This window comes from Ambystoma mexicanum, chromosome 3q (genome assembly GCF_040938575.1).
Source record: "Ambystoma mexicanum isolate Mex_15411 chromosome 3q, UKY_AmexF1_1, whole genome shotgun sequence".
Lineage (NCBI taxonomy): Eukaryota > Metazoa > Chordata > Amphibia > Caudata > Ambystomatidae > Ambystoma > Ambystoma mexicanum.
This window is the reverse complement of record NC_090926.1, coordinates 228672780-228696700: the sequence shown is the minus strand read 5'-3', so window position 1 is coordinate 228696700 and position 23921 is coordinate 228672780. Positions and strand designations below refer to the sequence as shown.

The following is a 23921-nucleotide window of genomic DNA, read 5'->3' as shown; positions in this document are numbered from 1 at the left end:
AAAAAGAAACCGTTCCGGAACGGTTTCGTTTTAAAATAAAAGTGTAGGAAGAAGTTGAAGCTTGCACTTCAGTGCACTGCACTGACCATTCCCTTAAATAATAGGTGTGTTTGTGTGGGGGGTTTGGACTTTGTGTGGAAGGGGCGCAGCGATGGGGCTTGTGGAGAGCGGGGGCAGACCAGCAGGGAACATAGCTCCACTACTTCTTTTCGTACACTTCAACCACTGCCTAGATGTACTCATTTAAGAAATAACAGATGGGTAACCGCCTGCATCATGAATGCTTGACAGGTGTCTGACTCTGTCTCCGCCCTACTGGCCTTTCTGGGGTTATTGTCTTGCATCCATGGACTGTTCCTGATATAAAACAATTAACCCGAGTGGTCCCCATGGAAGCAAACCCATGACAGACTCTGCCACATCCCTGTTGGCTTTTTAGAGGTCCATGTCGGTTAGGAATTCTCTTTATCATAATATAATTAACCTTAATAATATCCAGTTGAACAACCTCCAAACATTGAAATGCTGTAAACTTCAATAATATGAAGAGTATCAAACTCCAAACGCTGAAAAGCAGACCCAGGCACACTTGACATGTGTCTGACTCTGCTGGTATCAAATGGAATCTCACAATTGCCTAACTCAACTTAACTAATTGTATAAACCCCAGAAGGATGAAAGGCTGAGTTGTCCATACACAGATTTCAACTCATTGGACCGGCATGTAAAATGTAGATCTCTGTAGTAGGTACCTTAACCTACTGACATATCCTCCTACAGAGATTCATTTGGTGTTCTGTCTGGATTGTCTTGGGAGGATAGCTCAGGGGCAACGTGCTCGCCTTGGAAGAAAGCTGACACGGAGCACCACTGGTTCGATCCCTGGGTCTGCGCTTAGAAACCTCTGGGTATTAAGCACGTTATAAATAACCTATCATAACAGTCACAGATGGACAGGACTCCGTTTCCTCTTGCTAATCCCTCTATACAGTCTCATCCACTCCCTGTCCTTTCTCCTCCTATCTCTAGCTTTTGAAGTTATTTTTTGTATGTATGTTTCTTAAAAATCAACCGGAACCTACCCAAACTTCTGGCAACTTCCCTGAAAATGTATGGCTGTTGAAGGATTTTTTGGCAGATTCTGCCTGGAAGAAAAGTCTACAGGAACCAACCCGCAGACCTACCCAAACCTTACTTGGAGATTTGTTGGAGTAGAGGATAACCTTGGAGAAAGTTCTCCCTGGCCTACTTATTCATTGTGGCTGCCATCAGTGTCGGAGCCCGGGGAGAGGCGGGGGCAGAGGTGTGGGGGGGGGGGACGTCTACCCCCAATTTCTTCGCTCTGGTGCCCAGTGCGCACTAACCTTATGATATACAGCAGTGGGTATTTTATTCCTGATAATATGCGGTCACATCATCATCCTCTTTAATATGAGCTCTTGGTCGCTCTGGGGCAGAAATCTCCCAGTTGTTGTAATGTGGAATGCATGTAGAACCACACTGCTATACAGCTCATAGTGTGATGCAAACATTTTTTTTAGCAGTTTAATAAAAATACATTTTATAACCACTATTGTGGTTAACGAGGGCACAGGGACGTTACCTCCGGTATGGCTGTGGAATGGGTTAAGAACGCCATTAGCAACCCAGGGTTACTAAAGCGGTAACCCGGGAAGTTAAAAAAAAAAAAAAAAAGCATTTTCATTCATTGAACGGGACGTCGCACATGCCCCATTCAATGAATGAAAATGCTTTGCCAAGATGGCCACCATGGCAGTAGCAGGCGGGGTGCTATATGAAGCCCCTCTTCCATTACCGTGGCGGGTGGAAAAGGAAGAGGCAGGGGAGCCACCACCACAATCATGTGTGTAGGGTTGGGATTAAAAAAAGGGAACGGAGGGTGGGTGGAAGATGGCAGGCTGCAGAGCCGGCCATCAGCCCGAGTTTCCAGCCTCCTCATTGGCCAGCTCCCACCCACAGGGTGTTAATACTGCTGAGCTACCTCTGGCAGTAGGCAATATGACATCATAAATCAACTGCAACGTAGTACGAGTAGGGATGTCATTTTCTCGTTACATTGCAATGGCACCTGGCATGGAGGAGCCAGGCAACCAGCTTCCTCCAGCACTGTCTCAGCTTAAGCCTGTGTTCAGAGGGAGGAGCATGCTGCTCACCTGCATGTTCGACTCCCCAGTCCGGTCCCTATGTGAACGTCCTCGCTCTGTCACTAGCCCCCAAACCCTGCTCCCTCTCCCATCCCCACTGCCACAGTCACCCGTACTTAGCCGCAGTGCAGGGTGCTGCTATGCAGGAGCCCTCCACCTCCAAGACACCATGAACAGTGACAGGGGACTCTTACCCAAGCCAATCTTGCCTGTCAATGGCAGCCATCTTACTGCAGGCTAACTTTCCTTTGACGAATTTGTGCACAGTTGAGTGTGCCCATTAATCGAAGGCACATTTATGTAACTTTTGTGAAACACACTACTAGCCTTCTGAGCACTATGACAAGGCGAGAATAGCATCCATTTCCGGATTCGGGGGCGCGCAGGTCTGGTAACGGCCCTGATACCTCAAGGATGGTCTCACTTCAATCGGCCCTTTCATGCTGGTGTTGGAGGGCGTTACCGGCCAAGAACAGCCCCTAAACGTGGGGATTAATGGTACAGTATTACTTTACACGTGACCTGCAATGGCAACGTTATGTGAAAGCTTTTCTACAGATATTGCAGTCTTATTCGTATGCATGAAAAGGAAATAATGGACAGGGCTTTTAATAAAAGCATTTCATTATCCTAATAGCAATTTATTTATTTTTATTTATTTATTTGCATTTGGTAAGCGCACTTGCAGCCCGTGGGCATTGAGGCGCTGGCACAAGAATACGTAAGAAATTTTGATTAAGGTAAACAGATGTCTATTAGTTACAGAGGGCAGAGATAGTGTGCGATACAGAGGAAAGCAGGTAACGATCAGAAGCAAATAAACAGCGGTTGGTTATACAGATTACATGAAGAGCGTAGGCCTTTAGATAAAGAGTTTGGCTTTGATGGCTTTCCGGAAGGCATGGTGCGAGTCTATCATTCTTAAGTGAAAGGGAAGAGCATTCCAGTGGGTGGCTGCCAAGGTGGGGAAGCAATGGAAACGACCAGTGAGCTTCCTTGTCTTTGTCATGCCAAACCATCTGTTGGACTGGGAGCCAGGGTGGCTTGGAACGCTGCCCGTTATCCTTCGAGATTAACTCCATTCACTGCCACACATGGCCGCCACTTCAGCAACACATATTTTAGCTCACCAAAACTGCTTGTGTTGCAAGAGGGCGACCACAAGGGAACGTCTATATGCCAATGTGTGTGGGTCGGTTTGAGCAATGCAGGGGCAGAGTGCCTCATTAATTAGCCACTGCAGTGCTTAGAAAGAGCCAGACCTATCTGTTGTCAGCTGGATCGAGCATCGAGCTATATGCATATATGGGGTTCGCGGCAGCACTGGAATTGGAACCCATTGGACTGAAGATCATAAGATAAGCATCGTCCATCAAATCGATCATCGTGGGATAAGCATCCTACACCAAATCTACTACTGTGTGATAAGCATCTCCCACTGACTCATTCATCATGCCATCATGAGGGCCATGAATTAAACCAACACACATTCGAAAGGTATCGTCCATTGGAATCAACCTTGTTGCCACAAGCATTGCCTTTTGCGTTGATCATTCAGAAGCATCACCCCGGACTTGACGATCATGTCATACGAATCATCGATTTATTCGACCACTGCGCGATAAGCATCATCCGTTGGATCATTGCTACGATGAACAGCATCATCAGTGTGGATCGACCCCCATGCCGGAGCCATTGTCCATTCCATTAAACATTGTGTGATAAGCATCGTCTACTGGACCAGCCATCATACGCCAAGCAACATCTGATGAGTTGACCTCTGTCCTACAAGCATTGTCCATTTATCGGCCTTCGTGCAATGAATATCATCTCCATGCACTAAGCACTGCCCATTGCTCTGGAGGAAGGAAGCAAGGGGAGCCCCCATAACACGACACAGGTATACGCCATTTATTTATTTTTAACCATAATGACTTCGGTTTGGAAGGAGATGAGCTTCAACCATCGAAACTATAAGTCACCCAATTAAGTATGTTTTACCAGCAGCGTTGACATATTTAGTAGGACCTGCAACGATATACAAGGGGAAGTCTCTGGGTTCTAGCACTTTCCAATAGATTTTTTTAAATACTAATCTGTGTCTTATTTATGCTTCATACTCATCACACTTCCCAGAAATAAATAAAATAATTAGAACACACTTCTTGTACCCGACATATCATAAGCTGATCTAGTGCTCACTCTCATGCCCTACCCATCCACCTGTTTCTCTGCACTCTATCTCGCTCCCTCTCACTCTAGGTCTCTGCCTCTCTGCCTCTCTCTCTCTGGGTGAGAGTTGCGTTGGCAGATGCATGTCTGCTAGTGCCACCCTTGCCATTGCTGAGAGCAGTGTGACCAGAGAAAAGACACAGAGATCTTGAAAGGTGGTGGAGGAGGAGGTGCCGTATTTTTATACTGTAGAGCAGAATGGTTGCCTCCTGGTATTTGCTGGTGTATATTTTCATTGCGTATCAGGAATATTGCCATTAGACTGAGGGCAGTTAGTCTGCCTGGAGAGCCATGAGGGGGATGCATGCAGATAGGCTATTTGTGAGGTGATGGGTTCTACAGACTTTGCAAAGAGGGACAGTAGGGAACAGAGGACTAGGTTCCAAGGTGTACAACAATGTTTATTTTATTATCTTTATTAATTATTCGTTTTTGCGTAATCAGTAATAAGTGGCCAGCACACAAATGTAAGGGCCTCATTATGAGTTTGGCGGTAACCCTGCAGGTGCTACCGGCGGGTTGCCGCCGGACTCGTAAAATTTTACCAGTGCATGACTTCCCAGTGCCACAAGTCTGGCGGCCCGAGAAATCAGGTGCCAGTAAAACATTAGTCCCGGCACCATTGCCAACAGTGCCAGCGCTTCCAGGAAGAGTCTGCCTACCGTGGCAGCTGGGCCCGGCAGGGTCAGACCTGCCGGATGCAGCAGCCCCGGCAGGCAAACTCGTAGTTTGGCGGTCCGGAAACAAGGGTGACAGTGAGCTTACCGGCACCCTTGTTTCCGACCGGCAAACTCATAATGATGCCCCTTGTCTTGGCGCTCACAGAAGAATCAACTAATTGGTTTAATCTGGGGGTGATCCTTTCCAAAATGGAAGAACCCTTTGACAGATAAAACGGTGATTGTACTAAAATTATAAACTGACTTGCTTTAAATCTTTACAATGTTAATTTCTAATGATCTCTTCCAGTGTGTATTTTATCCTGTGATGAGAAAGTAACACTCGTCTTACTAAACAAAGCACATTATAAAAACCTAGCATAACCATATACATTATTTTATGATGCAAGGTTATCATTCAATGATGAACAGACGGGGACACTGTGTCTGCATGCATCTTGCACCTGTAATGTTGTACACCTCTGTAAAGCGCTCTGTTGTGTATCTGTATTGTTGTATACCCCTGTAAAGTGTTCCGTGGCTTGTCGAAGCTAGGGCCAACACTCAATACATTCCATAATAATATTAATAATGGTAACATTCATAATAATATAATATAATATAATATAATATAATATAATATAATATAATATATAATATAATATATGGTACTCTTTAAAAATGTGGGAAAGGGAAAGGAGACAAATCGCAGCAATGAGGGTCTCCGCAGGTTTGCAAAAATCAAAACCCCTTTTTGAGAACGTAAGAATGACCACAGGTCTTTATAATCTACAGCTAGGTCTGATGAAAGGGCTGAATGCTTAAAGCACTAAGTTCATAATGTACACTGAGCTTGGTGCTCAAGTTACTTTTCGCAGCATTCTCCCTAATATTAAAGTGGTTGAAATCATGAATGTGTTAAATAAAATGTAGGGGTACTGGTGGTCCAGGGGTGAATATCGGTTTCTAAACCATCAATCAGCCCCATACCTCTAAAGCACCAGAAGTGATCCAAACAGATTGGAATAACAAGCCAATTATAAACTCCCTTGTCCAGTTTTGGTAACATGGACGGAATGGCAGGCTTATCTCTGAAAGGTTGTGGATCGTTGGGTAGATTCAACACAGCAAAAATACAAATATTACCCAATTTATTTATTTATTTGGATTTGTATAGCGCACACCTGCCCAGGGGCATCGTGGCATCGTGGCGCTGAAAGCAATCTTACTTGTTACAGGCATACATGGTGTATACATAGATACAGTGCAGAGCATATTTGCATATTTACATACAGTTGTGCTTATTTACATACAGTTGTGAAAATACAGTCCGATAGGTAAGGTGGAGCTAGTTAAACAACGTGGTTTTGAGTACTCTGCGGAAGGTATGGTATGGGTTTTCGTTCCTTAGCGCGGTGGGGAGTGCGTTCCAGTTTTTAGGTGCTAGGTGTTGAAAGCTAGACCCTCCGGCTTTGCTTCTTTTGAATGTGGGTACATAGGTCTGGTTCGTCATGTGTGACGTGGGTCTAGTAGATGTGTTAAGGGTGATTCTTTCAGAAAGACAGGGCGGAGCCTTTGCGGAGAGGCATCTGTGGGTGATGGCCATGGATTTGAATAGTATCCGTTCTTTTATTGGTAACCAGTGGGCTTCTTTTCTGGCTTGGGAGATGTGCTCCCTTTTAGGGATGCTTAGGGCTGCTCTTAGAGCATTGTTTTGTGTGACTTGCATTTTTCTTAGGTTTTGTGCAGACGTGCCCAAGAAGAGAGCATTGCAATAGTCCAATTTGGTACCTACTGTGGCTTTGGCTACGGCCAGGCAGTTTTTAGTGGATAGGAAGGGTTTAACGGCATTGATTACCTTAGTGGTAAGTGTCGCAGAGGAGGCTATGGCATTGACTTGCCGTGTCATGGAGAGAGTGGAGTCAAGGTATACTCCTAGCGTTTTTACTGATAAAAAAAGGGACTGTCCTGTCAAGCTTGTATCAAAAATATCTACTTTATTTATAGCACAACGGACAGTTCTAACAACACTACAAAATACAACCCCCCCTGTCTGTTTCAAAGAAGGAAAAGGGATGCACTCTGGATACTGACAGGAGGGTGGTTGTTATGGTTAATAACCAAAACAGTTTAAGATTACTTGGCTTCAGCACGACGGGAGCAATGGGTCTTACTATGTCTCTACGGGCCTTCCAGGAAGGACTAGGGGGACAGCACCACAATGTACCTTGTGCTTTAGGTGTTCTGGGTGATTGACAGAGTCGAGTCAGCTTCAGGGTGCTTTGCAGGCTTCTGTGATAAAGTTCAAGATGGGAGTCAGCTGCGGGTTTTAGGCGGCAAGACGGTTCGGCAAGTGAAGCTGGATAAACGGCTGCAGGCTGGCCTACACAGTGGCTCAGAGTCAGAAATCGTTGTCTCAGTGCAGTTCGGAGGTTTTGAAGCACAGTTCGAGACGTCTTGGATGTATTTAAGCGATGGCAGCTTGACAACGGTGAGCATTGTCATTGATTGCAGATCGAGGAACTTGAGTGGCTGGAAAATGTCCTTTAAGACGGATGGTGGTAGATGCTTGTCGAGGCACTTCTTCAAGCTTCCTAAATGGGATTGTGTCACCCTTTAAGCCAGACGGTCCAAAGCTGAGGAGTGTGTTGCAGGCAGCTGCCTTGTCCTTGGTTGTGGGTTGAGAGACATTCTGGTACTCCCTGTCGAGTGAGCTTACTGCAGAGCCTAGCAGGGCATGCTGTGTGCTGGCTGGGTACCAGTTGTGGAGTGGCCGGAGGGTCCTCTGAGTTCTTCATCTCCCTCTGTTCACTGGGAGATGTTAAGGGGAGGGATCTTGCTTCCCTCTTTGGAGGGCCTGACCATCATTCACTGGTGTAGGATCTAAGGCAGACTGGACCTTTCCGCCACGGTCCAAGGTTGAGTTCTTATTTGTTACTTCAAGTGAAGTCTTCAAATGATCTCCCAAAAGAAGAGGGGATCAGCACACTTTTAAAGCAGAGTGGGCCAAAGTGATTGGTGTAGGCCAAGCCCACCTTAATGAACCAATCCTGGGGTCCCTAATAACAATCTCCTGTGTACATGAGGTCATAGCCAGAGTGCTTTGCAACAGGAAAGGTAAAGGGGTGAAAACCTGTGATACTAAGTCCCACTCATCCTTCTGTCTGTTGTTGAACAAAGAGTCTCTCTCTTAAATGGATCTCTCTGTGGTTCCTGATTAAAGCGGCAGGTCTTTCTTGAAGCTGCAGCAAAACCAGCCTCTCTGGCTCCTGCAAACCACATTCTCATACCTTATGAATGGGGTCCTCCTCTCGGTGTGGCCTACTGTAAACACACGATCCCAGACATGATAGCTCTCTGTCATTGATATTGAGGGCGGGAGCTGGCTTCAGGTTGACACAGTTATATATGAAAGATTGTTGGGTTTCCTGTCTCCTTTCTTAACCTCTGCAGCCAGGCCAAATGTGGGCCTGTTTGAAGTACCCACTAATTGGTATGTTAATTTTTGTCGCCAGCTGCTAGGTTTAACAAAAGAGCATACCAGCCATTTGAACAGGCGGTTTAAAGTTAGCCCACACTTTAATACCCATAGAACCAAGAAAGATATTGGGATCTTGATGCAAGGGAGGATAACTGACATCACCCTCTCGGGAATTCCTGCCCTCTAAGGGGGAGCGGGGTAACCCAGTGGCATCCCACTTGCACTGTCTCCTAGGGGGCGTTAAGATTAGCGGCTCAACTGCTTAGCCTCAAAAGGGGTAGCCCCCAGTTCCCTGAATTTATCACACTTGCTATTCTTGAGCAAACTGCTCTGATTGTCATTAAAGAATAAACTGGTTATGATATTAAGAACGTTTGAAATTCTATAAAAAGGCAACATAATTTGTTTGTAAAATAAGCAGACCTGAAAGTACGCTTGGCAGAGATCTGTGACATTTGGTGAGGTCTCGCCTGTTTAGGGTCCCCTCCACTTAAATGGCCTTCATGAAAAGAAAGAGCAGGCAATAGACTAATGAACGTGAAGAGGCAAAATGTTTTACCAGATATCGCAGTACTCTACACAGAGATAAAACTATCTTCCCAGGATCACAGTATAATTTAGTGGCAAAGCCGAGATATGAACCTTCACACTTTGGTTCTGCGGCCTCCAGTTTGCTACCTTACGTCCTCTCCCCTTTAATGCATGATACAGCTCTGTGGACTGGACTTTACAGCCCTAATTTGGAAGGACAAGCAAAAGACCTGGACCATACTGATGCCATGTGAGATTTTATAATTACCGCTTGTTGGGGGAGGTGCATTGTCTTGTGGCATAGTAGTTGTTACTATCACCAAAGTTTATATCCTCAGGTTTATCTACTACAGAGAGAGGAACATCTGACTCGGCTTTCTAGAGATTTGGTACTCTGATCTGACATGTGCACACAAATCACTCCAACACACTGAGCTGTCTTTTTAACCATCTTGGCTCTCAAACTTATTAATATTCATTTCAACTTCAGTTATTTCAAGTGATCAGTCTATTTCCCAAAGGAAGACGAAAACATTAAACTGCTGTAATGAAGGCACAGCCTGTATGTAAAACAGTGAACCCAGAACACAGTGCGGGATGAATTGATTAGATCTTAGGTGTCAGCCCGGCAGCAGGCTCAGATTCTCAGCTGCACACTATACAATACCATGAGATGTGTGGTTCATGTTTTGCAAACAAAATGTCCACTGACTTCTTTGTATCAGGTAACCGGGTGGGGGCCCTTCCCTGGGAGCAGACATATGGAATTTCCCCACCTATTTAGATCTCTCTGCACTGAGAAAAGTGGGAAGGTACATGGTATAGAATTCCCTCCACCAGGGAATCTCAGGGGAATCTGAGAGGGGTATGCCCCTGCGCTGCCTTGGTTCCTACGTTCCTGACTGCAAAATGTACTCAAAGTGATCATTAGAAATGAACATTGTAAAACGTACAAAAGAGCAGTTTTGCAATGGTAGAAGAAGTGAGCTGAGAATACACACTATTCAATCTCTCAAAATGTCCTTCCTTATTCTTCTTGGGAAGGGTTGTGCTCAGATTAAAACCAATGGTCTGTTTCTACTAGGAGCACCAAAGCACTTTTTGTAATGTTGCCTGCTGGCCATTGATTGAATGGTAGGACTGTTGAGCCCATATATGCAAAAACACTCATTATTAACAAAGAATAGAAAGTATTGAACACAGTTGTAGAACCTGCACTCTGGTCCTCTGGTACCTTTCAGGGTCTGTCCGAACCACATCATCCCCTGCAAGACCTTTCCGCATCGTCCTATTTCTTCCTCCATACAGACAATGCACCCTCAGTGTGATGACAACATACCTACAGGTCCCATGTGGTGACAATGTAAGCCTCTTAATAGCAGACTAGTCACTGCGTCCGGTAATCCCTCTATCATTGCTCCCTTCATTCCATTTTGAATTATAAACAATTCAGCACCCATTCAAGATATACGTGCTTTTTCTCTGGTTGCGCTGCTGTCAGGAACAGCTGGGTTGGTTGTAGCAAACGTGCACCCGACAATGCACCACTATCTCACAGAGATACACAGCAAAAGAGCCTCTAGTTTCAAACACAATCACATCACAAACATAAGGTAGCATCTCTTTAAGTTTGGCCTGATCGGCTCAAAGTTCAACAACATCCAATGATGTACAACAATCATACTTTTCTTTCACATTGTCTGAGGTTAGTTATGTGATTGCATGGGTAGGATTTTATTTAAACATGCTTAAGATTAGTTAGAGCTAAAGCAGACATTATTGAGAAGCAGATTTACTTTCTGGGATGAATAAATATAGCAAATTTGGCAATAGCCATGGACGCTCATAAATACAGTGTGACATCTTGGGGTGCCTATAGCCTGAGATAAAACTTTAATTTCCTAGTTAGCAATAGAAAAAAGGGTAATCTTGCATAGAAGTACATTGTGTTGTAAACATAAATGATGGGGCTTAATGATGGTATTAACCAAATTGATCGAATACCAAATTGACCTTCTGAGAAAGGACCAAATTATTTTGGTCAAATTTGTTAGGTATTTTGGTTAATTTTTTATTAAAAATAGATGTGGGGTGGAGTAAGGGAATATGTTCTGGAAGTTGGAAGTAGGGTGGGGGTCGGGGAGTCATCTCCCGCATTATTTAAAAATAAAATAAATAAATAAACAAATCGAATAAAAAGAATTCTGTCAATTCTCCAGTTGGTCAATTTGTTTTTAATCAATTCACAGTAATCCCCTAATGATATGGTGTTGCAGTGTCAAGGCAGATCCCTCTGGATGTGCTCACTCAAGTACTTGGAGTGTTTCTGTGATTGGACTTGGCAGACATTGTTTAATAGACTATCGTACTAGGGTGATCAAAGTCATAAAAAGTCTTATTTTAGTTGAACTAATCCCTGATCCTTTCTGTATTTTCCCCAGAGGCAGCCTGATGAGTGAAGACAGAACAGAAGAGAAGACAATGAAGTTCAGGCTTGGAAAAAGGTGAGTTCAAAGTGGTCACTACTACCCGGCACCTCCTTAAGCAACTCCTCCTGTCCTTCCTTAAAGAAAGTCTCCAAATGTGCACTTGTTTTCTGCCATACATTTTCCCTGAATCTGTTTACTTTGTTGCATCCCAAATCAATTGGGGGCAATGCAGTTCAACCACCACTAGCGTTCCTATCTCTGATTTCCCTGTAAAAAGGTACTTCCATTCAACACACATGGTGCAAAATCCACTGGATGGATTTGCACCAAAGAAGAAACAATTTAAGGACAAGGCGTCAGAGGTATTCCTTTTTTCTTTAATTTGGTGTAAATCCGTTGACAGTGAGGCCGGGAGGATGGCTCAAGGGAAAAACATTTGTCTTGGAAGCAAGACAACGCATAGCAACACAGGTTTGAATCCTGGTCTTGCTCTTAAAAACCAGTCTCCCGTATTAAGCGCCTTATAAAAGAACAATTATAATTATTATTTTTAAAGAATTAGATGAAGAAGGGGGTGCCCCCAGTCCCAGGATAATGTATCACTCACAGTGCATTGCAGCACTGAGGCTTTTCAGAAATAGGAAATTAAAATCTGCCTTTTTCTTTTGCTCAATGTGAGTGAATCCTGCAGTATTCCTGTGGGAAGCCAAAGAAGAAAGGGCTCAAGCAGATACTTGGAGGAGGGCAAGTGGTGGTTTTACATCAGGGTAGAGGTGGCGGGGGAAGAAAAGGAAAGAAAGCAGAACCACAGGGGCCGTTTTTTGGGGGGGGGGACATTTTGAAACAGATCATTTTGTCTTACTGAGAGAATCCCATGGGATTACTGAGGGAACATCGCTAGAAACGCTCATAAAAATAATCCATCACCAGTACCAACTCATGGAGGATTTACTCAGTGGAGTGCAGTAGGGCGCCCAAGAAAGGAGGAGGGAGCCACATGGAGAGTGACAGTGAGACCAGGGAAAAATAACATTTTTGAGCTATTTCCCCTAAGACAAAGTAATCGGCAAACACTGTATTACCAAAAGAAGGATTATTTGAATAATACAAAGTGGCATATGGGTGACCTTAGTATGTTTCCCCAGGAATGTTTCAGGTGAAACTATCGTGGACATGAAAGGAGGGGGAAAAAAGGCAGTGGCCCATGCCTAGTTAATTGTATTGGTTGTATTGGTGCAACATGGACAGCTTCTGAAGACTATGGACGGTGTGATCAGGATATTTACTAGTGTGTCCATGGGCTGTGTACGACACACTTTATGACTAAATGGTTCATCATGGACAGTGGACATGAGTGAAAGGCCATGGCCGGTGGTATATGGTTATTTATTAACGAGAGGGATATGGGCCTCAGCAAAGATATAGCATAACAAAATGTTTCAAATTCAGTGAAACAGTCACCCATATAGATGTCACGCATGCTGTCATTTTTTATCTCATCGTTGATCTTGGCTGTGATCCCATGTATGTGATCATGGACTGAGCAATGGGGGTGATTTGGAGTTAAGATTGTCATCCACATCCAGTATATTTCATGGGTTTTGTTGTGATTAATCAGACCATCATAACTTTGTATTAACTAAAGATTTTTCACTGAAATAAAAATATCTATATATATAACATGCTTAAGTATGTTTCTGTACTCAGCTGATGCAATGTATCAGTGTGAGGTTGCCCTCTGCTGTCCGAATGGCAAAGTACACAAACATTTGGAACATTTTCATGTAACTTCCTTCCACCCCGCTTCTCTTCACAAAGGGCATGGTAGTTCCAGTGTCAATGAGCAGTTAATTACTAGCTCAATGTTTCAGTCACTAAAGAGCAAAACGCTGCAGGATGAATGCCACCTCACGAGCTAAAGCTGAAAGTAGATGCTGTAATTATGCTACTACGCGATCGTATGCCATCACAGGGACTCTGCAATGGAACACGGTTGACAATTACGTGTCTACAAAGACACATCATAAAGGCCTTTGTAATCGATCAAACTTAGATATGGTTCTTATACTGTGCATACCTAACATTCCATCTGATACAAATATGCCTTTGAAATTCAAAAGAACATAGTTACCTACACTTTTAGCCTTTTCAATGACCATTAATAAATCACAGAGAACTACACCCACTTCCTGGAAGTAATCAGTGGTAATGCTGATATTTATGAAGTGGGACAGAACTGACCTTATGAATTGCAGGCCGATATTGACCTTTAAGATATGCTAGAATGGTGCATATTACACCGGGAATGGCTAGTATATTACAGGGCCTGCGGTAGCAGCCCTGTAGTTATGGTTAAGTTGCTCAACCTATAGGAAGAGCACTTTTTGGTTGGTTTATAACTTCAACCCCCCTGGATTAACCTTCACAGAAATTTGCAAAGAAAGTATGTGGCCCCGTCAGATTGATCCTGCAAAGTTTGGTGAGGGTTTGTCAAGGGGGTGGGGAGTAAAGTTATAGCAGGGGGTCCCAAAATGTGTGGGTTTTTCTATAGACACAATGAAAAAAGAAATTTGCTCACGCCTACAGCCCACACCGCTGGATGGATTTTCACCAAATATGTGGCAGGAGCGGCAGCTTAGCCCCAAAAGCGTGCTTTTGTACATTTGGTGTAAATCAGTCCAGTATTTTAGAAATGTGTGATATCTGGTTTCGGTCCGCAGACTCACTTCCCTGTTCGGTCCGCAGACAGGCCCCCAATTGGTCTAGAGGAAGGCGTGAGGTCCGCGGGCATCGGACCTGCACGCCAATTGCATGGTGAAAAGCGTGAGGTGCGTCATATTTTTGGGAAACGCCTGCCATGTTGGATTTACGGAACGCTGCTGCTGTCCGCAGACATCTTGATAAAAACATATTAAAAAACACAACATTGCACTTGTCAAACTAATGGGACTATGTCTGGGGACATGAGGGGTGATGAGGATGGGATGGGATATGGCCTTAAAAGGCCAAAACCTGGGCATGTTTTATTCTCCGATGTCCACAAACAGTCAGGGACAGTCCTGTGATGTTTGCAAACACCTGAGGTGTTCGGGGGCATGTTTGCTTTTTGGTGCATTACAGGGTTGGTGAAAAGCAGTTTTTGGATGGCTTATAACTTTGTCGCCACTCAATGAAACTGCACATGTGTTACATCTAAGGTACGGGGCTGTGTTTCTCACGCTTCTTGACTACAGCTTCAAAAGCACTTTGAAATTGCTCCCCCCCCGCAGAGTGGTGTGTTACAGTACATACAGTGCACTGTTGTCTTCGAAAGATATGGATCAACAGCCTCTTTTATTTCTTGCAAGGTAGCTAGTGGGATTGTGTGTCCCACAGACGTAGGCTGTGTGGTTACAGTATTGATTGAGGAAGATGAGGTGGAGGAAGACACTTGCTAAGAAAGGAGCTACATTTCTGAGAGCATTATGGTGGTTGGATTGGGTATGGTGGTGCATGGAGGTGGTCCCATAAGAGTACTATCCAGGTAGTCTGTGACTTTGTACAACGTTGCACTCAGTGCATTTCACTTTGGCAGCTTTAGCCTTTGGTACATTTCCAACAGTGGTAAAGAACTGCCACACTCATAAGTCTCTCTTTATTTAATTTTATTTATTGTTTATTCATATAGCGCGTATACAAAGGTGAAGTGCTTAAAAGCGCTTCAATGCGGGAAGGTAACAAAGCAATACAGCAATCATTCTTAGGCCTTGGAAATACCGAATGATCTAAACAGAAAAACTAGCATACTAGCCCTGACGACATTTCTCCTAATGCAAGTGCATGAAGTGGTACAGTTGAGACCAAGCTCGGGAGGGGAGGTGGAAAAACAGTTGCGGGGGACCGGACAAACTAACTGGTCCCAGTACATTTAGCTCATGCATACATACAGACAGAGTTGCAGGGATGGCGGGGGGGTGGAGGGAACAAAGAGTCTGGTCCAGCAGGGCCCTGGCTTTAGTGCAGAGAGGTTGCCCCACTCAAAGAACGTAAGCTGAAAGTGCAGTAATGTTGAACAAAGTGCAGCGGCCCAGAGGCAAGTGCAAAGACTGGCGGGGGAGCATGGAACCTGTAGGCTCTGAAGGTGAACCAGGCAACCAGTTAGCAAAAACTGAACAGAGTTAGGGAAGAGAAGGAGGGTGGAGAGACAATAAAGGAGGTTAGCAGGGCAGAGGTAGAGAGAAAGAGGAAGAGAAAAGGAAGGTCTAGAGGAGTTTCCAGACCTTAAGGTGCTCCCACTCAAGATGGAGAGAGGCAGGGAGGCTGTTCCATAGGGAAACACCTGCAGAGTATAAATATCTACCCCCAAAACTCTGTTTGTGAAAGAGGCGCACCTGCACAGAGTTGGAGGAGGGTGAGCGGAGGACTCTAGAGGGAGAGTATTTAGAAAGAGAGTGTTGGGAGATAGTGCAGGCCCTGGGCCGGGAAAGCCTTGTGGATAATGCAGGGGGTCTTGAATATTTTCCTTGCAGCCACACAGAGCCAATGGAGGGATTGCAGTGCTAGAGAGATGCATTTCCAGGGCTTCAGGCCAAGCATAAGTCTTGCAGTTCTGTTCTGGATGAGTTGTAGAGGACGGAGAGTAGAAGTAGGAAGATTGAGAAAGAGGCTGTTGCAATAGTCCAGCCTAGAGAAAACCAGGCACTTCCTCTACCTCCTCTCCCTGGCCTTTTCATTGTCTTTGGAAGTGCTGCGCTTTTTTTGTTGTGTAGGTCCTCCAGATGGTGGTGGTGGTGGCTCTTGGGGAGGAGGGATATCAATAGCTGATGCCATTTTTAAAATAAATAGCAGTTTTGCTAATATTCTACCAAGTATGTGCTCTGTAATAGATTCTTAATAGATAATGAGTAAGAATAAGTGTAGGAGCTGTGCAAGGCTACATTCCAAGCTTGAACATTGCTAGATCAGCAGAAAGAGCTGTCCCGAACTGACCACGAAGCAGGGGGCCCTATAGTGAAGTGCGGATGGGTTCGCACACACGTCATCATGCCACGCACGCTTGGTCACGTGAGACTGTCTGGAAAGTCTGCGTTGACATCAGAGGTCCACGGACGTCAACGGACGCAAAAACTGTGGAAAAAGTTGCTAATAGTGTAAAACCCATGAAATTCACTGAAAAAACCTGGTTAAATGGACGTTATGGTTAAGTTGCATTAGTAAATACCTATGAAATTCACGGAAAAAACGTTGTTAAAAGGATGTTATGGTTAAGTTGCACTAATAAAAACCTATGACATTCAATAAAAAACGTTGTTAAAGGGATGCTACGGTTAAAAGTAAAATCGAAAAACTTCAGAAATGAGCCAAACGAATCTGGGGAGAAAATGATTTCCTAGGTAATCTATTACCTGGGCATGTCTTGGTAGGAAAGACAGGACAGAGGAAGTTCTATCTATCCCTGCCTGTCCTATACAGTATCCCTAGTGAGTGCTGGTGTGCCGCCGGTCTAACAGTGGATAGAAAAATAATTATATAGCTGTATTCTTTCTCAGTTGGTAGCAATTCATTTTCTAACAGCCCAGGTATTATATTTTTTGCAGTAAAAAGTAGTAATAACAAGATGGCCAATGCATGATGCCTCACTTCATTGAAGAGTAAAAATGCGGGGTAGAACAAAATTCCCAGACAGTATTGTGGCAAAAACAGCTTACTTAGCCCGTACTGAAGATCACAGTACCCTAATTAAAAGTAGAACTCAAATTCAAGATTAAAACAAGGGGGTAGATGTATGGTATGTATGGTTACCAAGTCTCCCTATGGCTCTAGCGTGCTATGTGGTAGGAAGCCTCCTACCATCTCCACATGTGTGTCAATCGATTTTCGGTGGTCTATGTGGTTAATGCCACCTTTTTCAGGACTGTCTTCTTTGGTTATTGTGAGGCTTATCTGCTTACATTGAATGGCTACAACTCAATTGGTAACTATTCATGCATATTCAGACTAAAATGTATATAGGACAAACTCACCTCCAATTGTTTATGGAGACATTCATTCAGACCCTGTAAGAAAATCAAAAGGGAACAAAATCACTACTAGTGTTCAAGAGCTAGCACATGATCAGTTTTCATCTTATTAGATATTCGTACAGCATTGGGTATATATACATATACGTGAACAAAGGTACTCACAGGTCACTGATGTGACTGGTGCTCAGTGAGTAAAAATGAATGGCCATGTGGATGGAAACATAGTTTGCTGTGATGTGGAACACCTCGATTGGAAGTAACAAAATACTCACCATTCAGCCAATGGTATCCGGATGTGTGTAACTAGGATTCGGCTAAGATGCACTCTGAAATGATTGCATCTACGTGGACCATGACTGATGTATGTTTAAAAACATCTCCCTTAGCCCATATGGTGGCGTGTACTGACTAGGGAGCCTGTTCCATACCTCGGTTCAACCTAATGTTTGGGTTTGACAGCCCTCTCTCTCTTTCGTTTTACAAAATAGTGCTTGGGCATAACCCACTGTAACTACTGTCAACCTTAAACCCCCCATCCCTTGCTTTCTCAGACCATACTGCACCAATAATCCCTAATAAGGGTGAAAAGTGTATACAGTCTCTGAATCCTTAAGCGCTGTCTGTCTTTGGTCGTGAAATGCTATGTATAAAACAGTGCTGCTACATAGACTAGGACATTTCCATGTAACAAAGTCTTTCTGCTAATTTGCATACGCACAATGCACTGCACATTTGACTCTGAACTGGAGATGATGGAGATATATCCAACTGCTCCTAGAGATGTCCGCCATTAAATGGCAAAACCTGTACAAAATTGTAACTGAACCTACAGAATATTAAATTCAACCTATCTCAAGCACACAATGGTGTCCCTTATCATTAGAGACTGAATATGGAGTACAAAAATACCAATTGGTAAACACCAGATCCAGTGCCAAGGTAAAACAGGGATCCAAACCAAATCTCGCACATGCCTAAACATGGGACTGCAGGAGCTCTGTCCCACTGGAACCCCCAATTACCGGCAGCAGGATATATAACCTCACGCAGAGAAACCGAAATATACCAGCGCAGCGATCCACAGTTCCCACAAAAAATACCCAATATCATCTACGAGTATTGAGGCAGGTCGCCCCTCTTATCTCTGAAAACAACCGAGCCAAACTGGTCAGAGCCGTTATCTTGCCACGACTTGACTATTGTAATGCTCTGTTGGGGGGGGCTAGTAGAGAAGACGTACAGCAATTGCAGAAAATCCAAAATGCCTCTGTACGTATAATATACGGTATGAAGAGGCATGAACCCACCTCTAACGCGAGAAGGGAGCTACATTGGCTCCCAGTATCAGCCAGGATTTCCTTTAAATTATTGACGTTAGGTCATAAATGCATCTATGGAACAGTCCCTGATTATTTGAAGGACAAAATCATGATATATCAACCGACAAGAAATCTGCGCTCTACAATGACTCTAAGTCTGCAGGTGCCAAGGACTAAGAAAGCGCGTGGAAATGGACGTTCTTTCCCGGTGCTCATGGCTAAGGCCTGGAATAATCTACCGTTAGGGCTCCGTACAGAGAGCAATCACCTGGCTTTCCGGAAACTCTTGAAGACAGAACTTTTCATCTAACCTACATCTTCGGTTGTCCTCACTGACCTCTCTGCTTGTGATGGAGCGCTTGGATGCCTCAGGGCTTGTAGCGCTATAGAAATTTAATAACATAACATAACATAACATAACAAGCTCCCATTTTAAGACCAATTGCTCCCTTTGTGCGGAAGCCTAGTATCCTTGTCAGTATCCAGAGTGCATCCCTTTTCCTTCTATGAAACTGTCTGTCCTCTGCATTCCTTTACATGGTGGGTTGTATTTTATAGTGCTGCTAGAACTTATTATGCACTCTGAGCTTAGCGCTTTATAAGACTTCAAATAAATACACGAATAAATACATTGTTTGTTCTGTTAGTGATAAAGTAAATATTTGTATACAACCACTCTGGACAGTCCCTTTTATCATTGCTAAATAATTGTATTTGTGCTGTGTTGCAACTAACCAACGATCCACAACCTTTCGTAGATAAGCCTGCCATTCAATCCACGTTACCAAAACAAGGAGGTTTATAATGTGCTTGTGTTTGCAATCTGCTTGGATCCCTTCTAATGTATTAGATGTGTGGGGATGATTGATGGTCTAGAAACCAATATTCACCCCTGGACCACTAGTGCCCCGGAAGTTGATTTCTCACACTAATATACAGCAACACTAAGACAGTGAAAGAAAGTTTCAAATATGCAGGAGAAGTATGCCATCCACTTATTCTTCTTTCGATGCTCCCAGCGCGGACTGTTATTTATTTGTGCCCAAGAATAGATTGAAATTGCTCCCTTGTGTGGATTGAAGGGGTTTGAATAAAACAATTGCACATGATTGAAATATTTGAAATTCTGGAGTCTATTCATGGTGATATTAGTTTTAGTAAATTCAATTTGCGGGCGGCTTATCACCTCATGCAAATTTGGTCAGAAGAGGAATTGAAAACCTCTTTAAGGGCCCTATTTAGCCATATATTCAGTATAGGAAAATGAGGCTCAATTATGACAAGTTTTCAGAGATAAAGTTATAGACAATTAATGGCAACACCTGAAATTGGGATTTTGAAGACTTAGAAGTCATACTTTTTTCAATAGCGCTCTCTTTTGATGCCACAAAGTTGTCAGAAGATTGGACTTGTCTCCTCTCCTATCCTATCTGTTATGGACAGCAAAGTAATCTACGGTCTTCACATTTCTATAGAACAGTAATGCTGAACTTCTTACAACTTACCTCTAAGAATGAATGTTTATTTTAAAAAGTGGTTCCTCAAAAATGGTTTCATTGAAGATGGCAGAGCTAAAATGGCTTTGTAAGCACTTAACTAGACCTTTGCCTTCCAACCAGCTCTCCGTTATCCAGATGCTTCTTGAATATTTATTACTAAAAACGATTCTTTGAACAGTGACATTCAAAGTAGATAGTGACAGGTCCAGAATGATGATTAGCTGTGCATCCTATTTTCTACTTACCGCTTGCAAAAGAAGTTCTTCTTTTAGAGAGTTGTCAATGAAAGCCGTCTTTGGTAAATCAAATGTCTTTCTTGGAGCACTTTTGCCTTGTGAAAGCAAACAGATCTTAGGAATTTGCATATGTTCTGTAGCAGATTCACTGTAAGAATATATCCAGCTGATTGTGTATAATCTTGTGCGCAGAATGATTTTGTTTTACCGTATGTTCCATGTCCTGGTAATGTAAAGACACCTGAATTAATTAGGAAATGCTGCAAGTTGAATCATGACACTACTCCTGCTCAAATATCTTTCTTGCTGAGGTAAAGAGGTGTTGAGTTTCGATCCAAAGGCTTTCTTCTCTTTACCCCTCTACTGTATGATTAACTTAGAAAGAAGGATTATACTTTCTAGAAATGCCTCATCTGTAATTAAGATAACTTTAAAGTTGGGGTAACAATCATTTTGTTGGCTGTCTCTGTCAGTGGATGGTCACAGATGTGTTACTCTTCCTCAGATTGTGCTTGGAATAAACATTTTCATGAGCAGCACCTGCAGCTGTGTAAGGAAGGCGTGGCATCATAGCAAGACAGACACAAGGGACCACAGTTCAAGGGTGTTGTTTAAACTATAAAATGGGTGAGAAAAACACCTAATCTAAACCTAATTCTCAGATGGAAGCAAGCTATGGCGATCAAATAATAATAATACAGTCCTAGTGGAGTCTAGTCAAAGAAAAAGGGCTTATAATAAAAATAAACTATTGCCAATCCTTACCGCTATGCTACAAAAGAATGGGGGATAATGTTCACAAGAAAAGAAAGAAGTGTTCACAAAATGATATGTTTTGGATGCTCTGGCCGTCGTCTCCTTTCCCCACGTTTTTAGCACGGGACAAGGCGGGACATTCGAGCACAGCACACTTATGGGGTTCTCCACTAAGAGTTTACAGTTCCTTTTCTCAATATCAGGGCCTTCTATTCCCAAGTATCTTCTCATGCAAAGTCTCTTGCTTCAGAGGGCCTGATATACCAAAAAAACAATGCAAAGGTTCCTTCTGTTAACCTTTATGTCGGGTGATTGCCTTTCACCCTTGGATCCCCCTCAGCCGGCCTCTTGGTACTTGTAGTTTCTTTCTTCGCAATGGTCAATACTGTCTCTTTGTTCATAAGAGGGGTAACCGCTGGAGACCTCCAGCTGAGCACCCACGTGGCGGCAGATCACTGAATTTGTGGTACCAAGTTTGTTCACAAAAGATCTCTTGTATAATTATATTCTTAATGTTGGCACTGCAAACTTGAGCCTAACACAGTCTGGTTGACTATCAGGTTCTTCGGACTCACCGGCTGTGCAGAACTCGTTGGGGGCCGCTTTGCTGCTGGACTCGAGGACGGTACCACAATGGCAACCGCGTTTCCCTGCCCTGGCTATCACCGCGGGAGGGCTCCATGTACCGCTGACATCTGTCACGCCATTTGCCAGCTGCGCTTCCCGGTCTTATGTTTCTGTCTTTGGAGGCTTTGCGGGTCTGGGTTGAAAAGGGCAAGGGCAACCCCCTCCTTGACATCCTTTTAGGTCTCACAGCCTTTCTCCTCTGTTTGAACTGTCGTCTTGGAATGGCTGTTTCCTCATGCATTCGGCCTTGCTCGGAGTGTGCTCTTGTGCTCCGCCTTTTATCCCAATGGGGACAGGAAAGGGTTGTCGGGTGTGTGTGGTTGTCAGCAATTGCCTGACTCTGCCTGAGCCTTGTATTGGGATATGTCAGGTAAACTGCTTGGGTATTAGTTTGTTGTTGTTGATGCTGTGAGAAAGTGTTTTATGTTGGAAAAGGGGCCGGGGTGGAGTTTTTAAGTATTCTAATAGGCAGGATGGGGAAAAGGTGAAACATGGAAGGGGATACTGCATCTCAACCTTCGGTATCCCACTTCCACTCCCTGAGTACCCCTCATCCAGGTGATCCTCCTGCAATGGTCCACCCCCAGGAACTGAACTGGATCCAATAGCGATAGCTGTGTCCTGGCCACCTGGATGACAGATCCCCAGGAACTAGTAAGTGAGATGCCTTCAGGTTTCTCACAGCTGTCAAGACCCTCTGAGATATCTCATGGATGATGGCATAACATTGCTAAAGATTTATTTGTGGAATAACCTACCTCTGAGGAGTATTCAGTCATTAGGTTTACAGTAGATATGGCATATTTTACTCCTAGGAGAACATGACTTCTACCTTGGAATTTCCTTGTGTCTTTCATTTTGGATGTTTGATTTTCACGGTTCTCTTAGGAATATTTTTTCTGCTAGAGGCTCCAGTGTGGGGAGCTTTGGGCATCAAAGGGCCCGCTCCTGTGGTTATTAACCACAAACAAATGGCCAGACATAAAGTGTAACTCAAATACTGAAAAAATATTTGTGCTCTTTCACCAATGCTACACAGAGTAGATGGAGTGCTATCCTTTCCACTGTGGAATTTGCTTCTAATAATTCTGTACATTCTGCAACTTTGGCAGACATTTTTCTGTTTGGATTGTGCGCATCCTAGGTTTTTCCAAATGGTGCAGTAGACATTTCGGGATCCAGCAAACTCTTATTTCAATTACTGTGAATTTAAGTGCAGAGAAAATGTCTATGAAGGGGAAATACTGTTGGGTTTAGAAGTTGTACAGCAAAGTATTATGTTGGCGGCAATGAACAGTTCTATTCACTGTTTCTCTCTTTTTAATTTTTTGACAGTTAATTTGCCTACTGGCTTTTCTCTTAACAAAGTGGAGGGGGACGAAATTCCACCTTCTAAGTTTTGTTTAGCAGGAACGATCTGCACACCAATTTCAACAATTTGCAGTTGTCTCCATTGAAGGAGCACACATTGGCGAGGACTATAAAGCTCAGTGTTACAAGTACCCCAATAAGCAACAGATTTAGCCAAAGAAATATGCTATTAGAAAAATAGATTCCTAGCTCAACCTGGATGAGTCCCATCTTTGATCTTGACAAAACACGTTTTTGCTTCCTCCAATTGTAAATCTTCCATTCATACTGAACCCTGTAATTTGTCTGGGAAGCATATGAATGTTTGAACACCCAGCTAAGACAATTATCATCTTCATAGCACTTGTAGGTCACTTTTTTATTCCACAAGTATCTGAAAACAGCAAGATCTTAAGCCCAGTTAACGTGATCTCTTTTTGTAAAAACTGTGAATCTCAGGATATCCTTTCGCAGGGACTTACCTTTAAGGCAGTCACACAGTTCATCAATCCCCTGCCTCATCCACTCAACCACAGGCCATTCAGAAATGCACTGCCATCAAATGCTTCTTTGTTGACAAGATCAGCAAGCAAAACCAAAACACTAATGCTTACACGAATGCAGACAATCCCGTT

At 43.6% G+C, this 23921-nt stretch overlaps 1 protein-coding gene across 4 annotated transcripts in view; it reads left to right on the top strand.

Moving 5' to 3' along the window:
* Positions 1 to 23921, top strand: part of B4GALNT1 (beta-1,4-N-acetyl-galactosaminyltransferase 1) — a 654742-nt gene that overhangs the window by 306178 nt on the left and 324643 nt on the right. For all 4 annotated transcript variants that reach the window (XM_069653609.1, XM_069653610.1, XM_069653612.1 and 1 more), the window contains one exon: positions 11510 to 11572. In XM_069653609.1, coding sequence (XP_069509710.1) covers positions 11510 to 11572 — 63 coding nt within the window. The remainder of the gene's footprint in view (positions 1 to 11509; positions 11573 to 23921) is intronic.